We start from the raw sequence: 12319 nt of genomic DNA, 5'->3' as shown, positions 1-12319 counted from the left end.
TACACCCACCCCGCCTGGGGTGCTGCAATACCTTGCAACAGCCCTGTGTATTACTATATTACAGATATATTTAATAAGCAGTGTAACGCCATTAACTCCCTATTTTAAATATAAGCTCTTATGAGCAGGGCCCTCTTCCCTCATGTGCTTTTTCTTCTCTCATACCCCTTTTACACACCGCAAAAACCTGGGTATTTCCCTCGTGGACCCAGGTCAGCGGTGGTGTAAAAGGGGTTAAACTGTGTCCCTTTACATGGGACTTCTACCCAGGTCCTGACTAGGGTAGAACACTGCCAGTAACCTGGGTAGAGGGCAGTGTAAACAGGTACGCCAGGTCATCCAACCCAGCTCCCATTCTCCCCCTGGTATTGCTGGGAAGCTCTCTGTATTCCTAGGAGCCTATACTGGGACTCGTAGTTCCACAAGTCACTCTCCCCCTGGTATTGCTGGGAAGCTCTCTGTATTCCTAGGAGCCTATCCTGGGACTTGTAGTTCCACAAGTCACTCTCCCCTTGTATAGGTGGGAAGCTCTCTGTATTCCTAGAAGCCTATACTGGGACTTGTAGTTCCACAAGTCACTCTCCCCATGGTATTGCTGGGAACTTGGGAAGCTCTCTGTATTCCTAGGAGCCTATACTGGGACTTGTAGTTCCACAGGTCACTCTCCCCCTGGTATTGCTGGGAAGCTCTCTGTATTCCTAGGAGCCTATACTGGGACTTGTAGTTCCACAGGTCACTCTCCCCCTGGTATTGCTGGGAAGCTCTCTGTATTCCTAGGAGCCTATACTGGGACTTGTGGTTCCACAGGTCACTCTCCCCCTGGTATTGCTGGGAAGCACAGGTCAGGAAGGTAGCACTGAGTGACTGTAGGCAGCAGCAGCAGGGACACCGCGCGCTCACCAGTCCTGCTGTCAGAACGGCGGCGTGTGCGCGCACGCGGACGTCACGCGCCCGTCTCGCTCCCCAGCACGCCGGCGGGAGGAGGAGGAGGACGGAGGGGCGGGCGGCAGAGGAATGGGCGGAGGAGGAGGGTCCGTGCGCGGCCGCGCGAGGGGGGCCAGCAGAAAATGGCGAGTGTGTGTAAGAGCCAGCAATGCTGTAGCGAGAGGCGCGGCTTTCGCCAGGAACTGGACTCGTGGCGGTACAAGCTCATTCACTGTGTAGGTAAGCCCTTATAGCCCCGCTCCTGCCCGCCCAAACACGCCCGCCCGGCGTCTATCGGGGCCGGGAGCCCCCTGAGCGCGAGGGGCGCCCGGTCACACCCCCCCTCCTCCTCCCTTACCTCGACCTCCGGTCTCACTCCCGAGCCGCCTCACACAGCGCGCGCGCACGAGGTCACCCCCCCCTCCTCCCTCCCTCAGCGCGCGCGGCCGCCACCCCACCACCCGGGCGGAGAGGGCACCGGTCACGGGCTGCCGTGGAAGTAGTTGCCGGTAGGGCGACTCCCGGCACTTTTTGGGAGTTTTTTTTTTTTTTAAATGACCCCCGCACGTCACGCAACCCCCTCTCCCCGGCCGGCCCGGTGGTGGGCGTGGCGCGTGCCCTGTGGTGGGGGGGCTCAGGGAGACTCGCGCCATTCGGCCCGCGCTAGAGAGAAGGGAGGGGGCGCGCCCCCGTGCCTGCTATAAGTACACCCACCCCTTCGAGGCGCGCCCCCGACACTCCCCCCTCCCTCCAATTACCCAAAATTCAGCCCCCACCCCCCCCCACTGATCTCTCTTCCTCCTCTCCAGCAGCGCTACCTGTCACCCTGCCCCTTGTATGGGTATAACGCGGTGACCCCCGGGGCAGGGGTGACTGCTGCCATCAGCTGCCCAGGTAAGTGCCACCTCCCCCCCAGCAGCGGGCAGTGTGCATGCTTAGCCCGGGGTCACAGGTCAGCCTTGGTCTCTGCAGCTTTCATCAATTTTTTGGGTGTGTTTTTTTTTTTTTTTGTGTGTGTGTGTGCTGCTGTTTGCTTAATTAAAGAAACTGCTCCCCCCCCTCTCTTCTCCTTCCCCCCTCCCTCCTCTGCAAACACTTTTTGTGTGTGTGTTCCTTGAATGGTGGGCAGGGAGGGGGGTGAGGCTCATGAGAGGAGGGGGGGTGTGGAGCCTGAGGCCTAGCTCAGCTGCTGCTGCCGCCCTTCCCGGTGGAACCTTCCTCACCCCCATGATTAAGGATCGCTGTGCTCCCCAAGGATCCGCTCCTAGGAGGAATCTGAGAGAGAGATCTCCTTTTTTGATGGCCGCAGAATGCTGGGGGATGGGCGAGGGCTGGATGAGAACTCCCCTCTTACAGTATGTCTCTAGTTACCCCCCCACCCCCTAAGGTCCTGTTTCCCTCCCCTCTCCTGAATCTGACCGGTCAGAAATTTAGGACACTATACATAGGTACCTACCCTTGTCAACTAAGTTGCTAGGCTTTGCTTTGTTTTCTTGAGAGCACCCGTCCGCATGCAGCCCTGCAGCCCCCTCCTCACTAATTTGTTTTTGTGCCATTGTTATGGTGCAATGGGCTTTTTGTGTAATTAATTTTCACCTTGACGGGGGTGTTTTTTTTGGGGGGGATGGCGTAAGTGAAGCGTAGTGCTGTTGCCAAGGGCAGGTGCTGTTTCTAGGTGAAAGTTAATTTTGTCCAGCGTTGGTCATGAGGTATCTCCAGGCTTTGACATAATTATTATTTTTTTAAGCAAAGCCCATTATGCAAATTGTGCTTGCATTGAGATGTCAGTGCACGCTGCAATCATGTTTCTTTGTCCCCTGCCTGAAACAGTCACAGCACTTTTTTTTTTCTAAATAATTTGGGGCGGATTTGGTTGATAAAGGGCTCAGGTGTCTCATTCCTGGCAGGTTGGGGAAATATTTTGATAAGTGAAAGTTTATTTAAAGATACAAAAACACGTTTTATAGTGCTGTTCTGCCACTGAGCGGTGGTGTCAGAGTGTACAGTACATGCAGAAATGTGCAGCTTTTGTTGCCATAGGAAAATGCTGAAGAATTTAACCAAAATACCCTGAAATCAGAGATTTGTGTTATTGTGTATCTACTGTGTACTAATGCTGTGTACACCCCTTGTTTGTTTTATATATTATCTTTAAATATTTAAGCAATGTTTTCATGCCTGTCGTTTTTAGAAGCATTTGTCTTTCTAGCAACCGGTGTATTGACACCATAATGAGTATGTGTTAAACAATAGTGTATTTGCAAATGTCAGGGTTTTAACTTTGCTGCTGGCACAGATGTAAACTTCAGCATCTGGGCAATTTGGTTTATTTCTGCTACTGTCCTCTAGTGCAACATGCAGGACTCCAGCTGCTGTGGAACTACGTCTCCCAGCATGCACTTTGTTGTGCATACTGAAACAGACAGGGGAATTCTGGGATGTGTATGTCCATAGGAGCTGGACTGGTACAAATAACCGACTCCTCCAATTCTAGTTATTTGTTAGAAATGTGTTAGAAAAACCTACAAGATAAACCCAAAAAAGTAAGGTAGCAGCTTTCTCAGATTTGCTGTGAATTTGGGATCCTTAGGAGCTTACAATCTATATTGCCTATACATGCACACACATTCATTCTAGGTTTTTTTTTTATTTTTGGGGGGGGGGGGGAGCCAATTAACCTACAAATATTTGGGGGGGCGGATTGTGGGAGGAAACCATAGTAAACTCACACCAGCACGGTGAGAGAATTCAAACTCCACAGAGTTAGGGCCATGGTGGGAATCTAACCCATGACCTCAGTTCTCTGAGGCAGTAATGTTACCCAGTACATAAACAATGTGCGATTTCACTTATACTGTACTATAGATTGTAAATTTTTTTGTGGTCAAAATTGTGCTGCCTACATAGTCTGTTTTCACTTGCGATACCGACCACGCATAGGCGCGCATCGACATCGCAAGCGGTGCGATTTGTACTATATTTTCTATTGATATGGGCTAAATTGTCCATATCGGTAGTGCATATCACACCTTGGCCCTTATTCTGGTTTACTCGGGCAAATTCCTTCTCAAATGGACAAAACCACGTGCACTGCAGGTGGGGCAGATGTAACTTGTGCAGAGAGATTTAGATTTGGGTGAGTTATTTTGTTTCTGTGCAGAGAAAATACTGACTGCTTTATTTTTACACTGCAATATAGATCTCACTTTGAAGTAAATCCCCACCCAAATCTAATTCTCTCTGCACAAGTTACATCTGCCCCACCTGCAGTGCACATGGTTTTGTCCATTTGAGAGAGAATTTGCGAGTGAACCAGAATAAGGGCCCTTGTGTATGCCCCATTAGACCTATTGCAGTGTCCTAGTTGGAAAGTGAATTTAGGACTTCAGCTGGCAAGAAAGTGAATGGCTTACCTGTAACTGCTTAGTGACTTCACAGTGTAAAAAAATGCCATAACCCCTTTTAGCACAGTATGTGTGCCGTGACCTTTAACAGTTTGAAAGTCATTTTTGCAAATCGGGAAGAAGATGCATGCTTTATTGCTAGCTTGACATATAAGTTAAAGTACACTTTTTAACAAAAGGTTCAAAGTCTAGAATCGCCAACTATTTTATCTTTATGACAACGACACAGGCCTTAAATTGATTGTTTTTTATGGTACAGCTTTGCATGTTGAACTTGGGAATGACTCGTACGTATGTATACTTTGGGGTGTAAAAAAGTTTTCATCCTGTTAAAAAGTAACCCACGTTATTACTTCTGTCGATAGTTTCGTTTTGCTCCAAAAAAAAACCAAACGGGTGTGGAAATGTTTTATATGTTGGAAGTTTATTCGCTTCCAAAATAGGTATTAATAAGCATTCCTTCACGCTGGTATTTTGGTACTGATGGGCATCCCTACAAGCCCCTCACTTGCAGCCTTCAGCTTCTTCCTGCCTTATTTGTTACAGCCTGTAACAAAAGACCTGCTAATGAATTTTACACATTGATGTCTTCCTTTAATGTATTGTTTTAGCCGATGACTGAGATTAGGGCTAATATGTGTCTCTTTTGAAGGCTACATCGTCCTTTGAAGTTGCCTGTCACTGATTTTTAGTGTATTCCAAAAAACGCACGTGCCAAGACTAGGCGTGGAAGTGTTCTGTTTATGCGTCGGTTCTCTCTCTCTCCTAGTTTTTATTGATGAGTTCAGTTTAAAAGTGTAGCTGTGAATTACCCCCAAGGTAACACTAATATTTTTACCATGTGTACTAATATTTTGACCACACTTTTTGTGTTGGATTCTAATATTCCATAAAGCCAGTAGGTCCAGATCATTTTTTTCCTCTCTTACATGAGCGATGATTGGAGATCCGCACTCCAAATGCTTAGCTGCGTTAGAGAATAATTTGGAATGCGGCTTGATATCTCCCAGTTGTTGAATGATTGCTTTTATGGAAATATAGTATCATTAGGCTTACATGGCTGTGTGACTCTCGAAATGTAACATGCCCACCAAGCAGTTTCCAGATTAATACAGTCGCTCGGTCCTCTTTTGTGGGGGAGATTAGCGCACTGTTTTAGGAATAATTGGAAAAGGCGAAGCTGTCCAGAAAATCAATGCTAAAACTGCTCAATATTTCCTCTCAGCTGAAATATCCATTTTCAGGATTTCTTGTCAGTTTTCTGCTTTCAGTCCCCCCCCCCCCCCCCTAGAAACCGAGAAGCAGCGCTTACTGTACATAGCTGTTCACGCGGCTCCTTAATATCTATCTTTTTGCATAATTTGGTATTAAGTTAATTAGTCTTGGGGTTTGAATCACCGTTGTATTTCGTGTGTGACTTCAATGATAAGAGGCACATGCAAATTAATTTTGGTAAATGACGAGCACCATAACGTAGAGGAGTCACTGTGATACAGTCCGTCATATTAGGATGCAGCAAAAGCAGTGATGTTACATCATTCAGTCACTGATAACTTTACTGAGAGTGTGGTGATGGTACGGTTTGCTTAAGCGTTTCATGCATTTTTCAATCTAGCCTTTCTAAGTTTGTCGTATAGCTATTAAACGCCGTACAATACATTTTGAGTTGACAAGCGTGAAGCTTATTGGGCAAATGCTTGTGGCTGAATGCTTTTACAACCTGTACTGCGGTGTTCTTCTGACCAAAGATGTAACCCTAATTTCCAAAGAGCCATGCTGCATTTAACACCCCGTCTTTGAGTAGTGAAATTGTAACGCTGGGTACCAGGGCTATTTTTCAGCAGGAACTGAGGCCCTTATTCTAGTTCACTCTTTCTGACAAAATATATCTTAGATGGACAAAACCATGTGCAATGCAGGTGAGGCAGGTGTTACTTGTGCAGAGATAATTAGATTTGGGTGGGGTTTTACACCTGTCTCACCTGCAGTGCACATGGTTTTGTCCATCTAAGAAATATTTTGTCAGAGTGAACTAGAATAAGGGCCTCAGTTTCTGCTGGAGCCTGCTGAAAAATAGCCCTGCTGGGTACACACCGGAACGATTTGGGCCTTATTTCCCTAATTTCGATTTACGGATGATTTTGTATGTAAAAAGAGCAGAATTGTGCATGTTTTCAATGGGATGCCGATCAGCATCCCTGCTGGTTGTTGGGTCGCTTCTTGGAGATTTTAGGTGCTGCACTAAAGATTCATCATCTACATTGGATTGGGTACAGTTTGTGTGCAGATAGTGTACTCCAATCCATCATGTGACCATCATACGATTTCAAGGAAAACTGCTCAATGTTTCCTTTCAGCTGAAATATCCATTTTTCAGGAAGTTTATTGGAAGAAAGGACTGAAAATGGGTTGTGTGTTTTAGCTGATGTAAAGGGACCATCCACTAACGGATAAGCAAAACATAACAGTAGAAATTCTACGTAATGTGCCGCAGTTATCGCAGCGATGCCTTGCTGCGCACATCGTCCAGTTACGGAAATGTATTATTATTTAATAACACTTTCGGTACTTATGTAGTATCTGGGCGCCCGATTTAGAAATTGGGTTGGATCGGGCGCATCGCATGCGACTAAATCGGATGCGATGCGATGCGATGGACCCGATTTTTCCATAGGATTCAATGTTAAAATGGTCTGAGTCCATTTTAACATAGAATTCAATGGGAAAAAGGGGTCCTTTTCATACCCCTACTATCCAAGTGGGCATGGAGTTGGATATAAACCTGTGGCGAGCGTAGCGAGCCACCGAGCCCGAAGCGTGGCGAGCGGACGGTATTCTGTGTCCCCTCGCGGGGCGCGCTACGCTCGCCACGCTTCGGGCTCGGTGGCTCGCTACGCTCGCCACAGGTTTATATCCAACTCCATGCCCACTTGGATAGTAGGGGTATGAAATGGACCCCTTTTTCCCATTGAATTCCATGTTAAAATGGACTCAGTCCATTTTAACATTGAATCCTATGGAAAAATCGGGTCATCGCATCGCATCTGATTGTATGCCTTAACTTAAGGCATACAATCAAAAAATCGGGCGCCCAGATACTACATAAGTACCACACTTTCTTATATAGCGCACACCTATTCCGCAGCGCTTTACAGAGAATATTTGAACATTCACATCAGTCCCTGCCCCAGTGGAGCTTGAACTCAGTGCTGTGAGGCAGTAATGCTAACCATTCCACTGTCCGTGCTGCCCATGCAAATGGCAACTTCTCAGGAAAACTTGCCTCACTACCGGGGCGATGTGCCATTCCAGAACAGCAAAGCTTGTACAATATCTGATGAACTCATGGGATGGTTTTATTAAAGGTACCTGTAGGAAGGTGTGAGGGGTATTCAAGAGACTTGGGGAGATTAAAATTGTGGTGGGACCTTTTAAACGGTGAACTAGGACCCCAGTCATTGTAAATAAACAGTCCCTTGTACCAACATAGGGGCAGATGTATTAAGCCAAGTGTGATAAGGAGAGATAAACGTCCAGCCAATCAGCTGCTAACTGCCATGTTACAGGCTGTGTTTGAAAAAGTCAGTAAGGAGCTGATTGGCTGGATGTTTATCTCTCTTTATTACACTTGAATTTATCTCTTGTTAAGGCTTAATACATCTGCCCCATAATTACAAACGGAATGGGATCATTCGTCAGACTGCATTTAGGTCTACAGTCATTAGGTCGACCCCACTAGGTCGACTGGCAGGAAGGTCGACCTGACTTAAGGTCGACATGGGCCAAGGTCGACATGACTTAAGGTCGAATTTGCATAAAGGTCGACATGAGGAAGGTCGACTGGTCATAAGGTCGACATGGGTTTTTCACTGTTTTTTGGTCCGAATGTCGACACAGTCGACATGGACACAGTTGGCAATGAGAATCGGACCCTCGCATCGCTCGCAATGCTTCGGGCACGGTGCCTCGCTGCGCTCGGCACACTATTTTATTCTCCCACCACGCCCTAGTGGATGGTAGGGCATGAAATACCGCCTGTCGGCACATGTCGGCTCAAAAAACAGTGAAAAACCCATGTCGACCTTATGACCAGTCGACCTTCCTCATGTCGACCTTTATGCAAATTCGACCTTAAGTCATGTCGACCTTGGCCCATGTCGACCTTAAGTCAGGTCGACCTTCCTGCCAGTCGACCTAATGACTGTAGACCTAAATGCAGTCTGACGAATGACCGCATCCCTTACAAACAGTGCAACCACTGTGCATCGCTTTGATAAGTCTTGTGATCTAGATCCAACATTTTCATGAAAGATTTGTATGTTTTTTTTGTTGGATCCGAGCTAAGTACCGCCTGCGAGGTCTGAACGCGGTAGCAGGAGCCGGTTTCTGTGTGACTCCTGATGGGATTCTGGTGCACTGTAATAACTGCTGCACATTCACAAGCACAGGTATAATAGTACAAGTGTACAGCTACTGTTGGGATTCTTGTCAGCAGACCTGCACCCTTTGTCAGAAACACAAAAGTGGGCAGCAGAACTTTTGGGGGGAATTAAGTTTGCCTCAGGCTTTCAGCTCCTGGGTAAGCCCCATTGTTAAGACATGTCATTTGTAGCCCTGATTCTGGTCTGAGTCCCATAAAGCCCATCCCAATGAAAATACGCTCCCCCCCCCCCCCTGCTGCCGTATACCTCACAACTATGCGAGGGGTTGTGTTACGAAGACACATCCCCTCCCATGTGCCCGCTGCAGGACAAATCATTCGATGGTCGGCGACCATCGCTAGGCATTCCTGTGTCTGTGCGCCTCCAAAATCCCTCGCCCCCCTCCCACTGAGAACGGCTCAGCAACATTGTAAATTGCCATTCATAGTCAGGGTTTGCTCCTGCGCAGAAATGTGAAAACCATGACCCGTCGGGGAAGGGGCCAAATTCAGTTCACTCTGCCGGAATCGGCCCCCTAAGTACCTGGACCTATTCAATTACTGTGGGTTTCTCTGCTGTTTGGCCTCTTCCTGTGGTGTGAACAGAAATCTGTATTAGGTGCAGCTTCAGAGCTTACTACGGACAGTAATTGAATAGCTCTGGGCTACTGACATGGCAGCTAAAGTCCTGCGGTACCTTACACGACAAGAGCGACTGTAAGGCGCAATGGAAATAATAAGAAAGGACGCACCTGTACCACATTAAATTTGTGCTCTTTTCTTATTTAGTACCTGTATATAAGAAAAATCTGCTGTTATTGTAACCTTTTGTTTGTCTTTCTTTTTACCTGTTCTGTCAGTTTTGGTTTGTCTTGGCCTGGCCACCTTTCCAATGACACCACCCCGCCATGCCTCTGACTTGTAAAGGGATTATCGCACTTGATTCTGCTTGATAGGAGGCCCTGGGAGCAGATAAGAGGCTTATAGTCACACAAAACAAAAGCACTCTATACAGCACCACAAGCACTCGCAGGAGATAGGTGAAGTTTGGCAACTGGCATATTGTAATACACTTCTCCGTCTGACAAGGATTTCTGTACATTATAGCTGTTCAGCTCCTTTTTTCTGTATGTATCTGTCATTTTGGTCCCATAGAAAAGTAATTTGAGCAGGCGCCAAAGTTGTTCCCAATAAAACCTACATATGCAAAATAAATGTGATAGTTATTCCCGTTTTCTTCTAGCATGGAATTCCTGTGTTATTGCATGTGGGTATAGAGCGCAGGGTATCCAAACCTGGCGCTAGTAGGGCCAAATCTACAGCATGTGGTGATCAGCATTCCAGTGCTCCCCAAGAATCGGCACTTTGAATTTATTATGGTGCCCAAATTCACCTGGTTTTTGATGGGTTATTGCCCAAAGAGCAGAGGTTCCCAAAAGGCAGACTTTTGCAGATTTCTAGTCTGTACCTTAGCGTGCGAGCAGAGATAACGGGCGTCCGCAGTAATTGCGCCCATCGAAACAAACCATTAAATACTTAACACGGGAGCTGCAGGCGACAAATTCATTGAATTACCTCCCCGATCTATATCTATCAGAGGTTCACAGGCGCAGTCAATTTATTTTGACCATCTGTGCTGAGCCTTGGATATACTTAAAACTTGGAACATCGGGGTACCTGTTAGAACCACGTGTGGAAACCTCTGCTCAATATCGCTCTTTTCGTCTTTTTCTCTTTCCAGTGCTTCTTCCCCCTCCCTTGTTTATTTACTTTATTAGCACTTGGTTTTACAGGTTGAGTATCCCTTATCCGAAATGCTCAGGACCACGAGCATTCCGGATAAGGGATTTTTCTGGATTTTGGAATAATTTTTTATTTTTACATACTTACCTGTCCCCGATGGTACCTCGGCAACCATAGCAGGCCTTCAGCTTCATCTCCGGCATATCCAGTGGTCCCAGGAGTGCATTTCGCGAGTTCCCAGGCGCGCCGGTGACGTCACCAGCGCACCTGGGAACTCGCGCAATGCACTCCTGGGACCGCTGGAGACGCCGGATAAGGATATCATACCTCTTTCGCTATATGTATATACTAGTAAGCGTGCTTGAAGCAAATGCTTCGAAAACTGGTCTGCTACCTTGTGATTGCCTCTGAGTTTGTGCATGTGTGAGAAAGAAAGCGATGCAGTTTCACTTGCTGCCAACAGATGGCAGTGTTTCAGAGACACACAAACACACTAGATTTATATATAGATTATTGCTTGCATAGACTGTGGATGTGTGACACCCACTGTTGTCTTTATACAGAGGCTGATGTTCTCTCCTGTTCTACTAGACAGCAGCTGGTGATTGTATTGTGCCCTATCCAACCAATGTACCAGCAAGCTCCGGCTATTCCATATCCCTCTGCGGTGGGATTACTAGGAGCCTCCTAAACTGACATAGGAATTCTCAGATAAGGGACATGATGTGCAGGCGCCATATTAAGGAAATGTTTATTTTGGTCTGTCCCGTGCAAAAGGCCTAATTCAGAGGTAGACGCGGATGCTGCAGCAGTCGCCCGTCTGTGACTTTATGCCGTTATAGATCCCTTCCCGCGTGTACATCCATCCATGCATATCAATGTCCAAGGATGGAGACTCCCACTTTTGAGCGCCCGTAAACGCGCTCTCACACCGCCTGGTGTGTTTACAGACCAACGGTTTCACCATGGAAACTTGCATCAGCCTGATGGCAGGTTGGGATTCTCGGTCAATGTGAACGATTGTCTGTGTATGTACAGCCTTCCATGGCTCTCCATGCTTACAATACGGACCATCTTCATGCATCCGTTTAGCCCTCACCCAGTCTCTGCCCAGAAATATACAGGCTTATCTGACCCCGTGTGGGAAATGTAATAGCGCAGAAGATTGCCGATTGTGGGATGCCGGGCCAATTTTGGACTTTTTTTTTTTTTTAAAGCGGCAAAACCGCGTCTTGTAACTTATTGTCACTTTAAAAAACAAAACAAAAAATCTGCGTGTGGGAAATTTGTAACTGCGTCTTTGTATGTGCTCTGCATAAGCCAATGGAGTGTTTAGGGATTATATGCGCTCAAGCTATACTACATGGGCATCGGCATTGCGTGGGGCTCTGTATCAGGCACATTGTGTACTGCAGTGTTTAACATGATTCAATCTGTGGCTGAATCTAAAAATATGGACTTGATGCTAATATATACTGTATGCTTTTTTTTTTTTTTTTTAATAGAAAGGTCAATTCCGTCGCATAAGTGAGATAATGGAAGAACGTACAGTAGTTTAACTGCTGTTATTAGCGGTTATATAGCAACAGTGTGGTCTTCAGCACCTTACCACTGGGGAGGCATACACTGATAATGTAGCGTGGCCGGTGCACAGCTTGTATGTATAGTTGTGGCACACAGTTTCCTTACTTGTGAACTGAGTTCTGATTTGTGCTACTGATCACTAGGGGTAAATTTACCAAAGCTGCTTAAAATGAAAAGAGGTGGTGTTGCCCATAGCAACCAATCACATTCTGCCTATTATTTCTCCATTGCATCCTAGAACCTG

General features: G+C 46.7%; 1 protein-coding gene across 9 annotated transcripts in view; it reads left to right on the top strand.

Moving 5' to 3' along the window:
• Nucleotides 1-976: 976 nt before the first annotated feature.
• Nucleotides 977-12319, top strand: part of LCOR (ligand dependent nuclear receptor corepressor) — a 68563-nt gene continuing 57220 nt past the window's right edge. For 4 of the 9 annotated variants that reach the window (XM_083149618.1, XM_083149616.1, XM_083149625.1 and 1 more), the window contains exon 1: nt 977-1160. In XM_083149618.1, coding sequence (XP_083005744.1) covers nt 1015-1160 — 146 coding nt within the window. In that variant the 5' untranslated portion in view covers nt 977-1014. Of the gene's footprint in view, nt 1165-1356; nt 1434-1664; nt 1819-12319 lie in introns of those variants that run through there. The other 5 variants (XM_083149619.1, XM_083149622.1, XM_083149620.1 and 2 more) reach the window with 5 other exon arrangements.

The sequence above is a fragment of the Crinia signifera genome, chromosome 6 (genome assembly GCF_055691185.1).
Source record: "Crinia signifera chromosome 6, ASM5569118v1, whole genome shotgun sequence".
Classification (NCBI taxonomy): domain Eukaryota; kingdom Metazoa; phylum Chordata; class Amphibia; order Anura; family Myobatrachidae; genus Crinia; species Crinia signifera.
The sequence above is the reverse complement of the archived record's forward strand: the minus strand, read 5'-3'. Positions and strand labels throughout refer to the sequence as shown.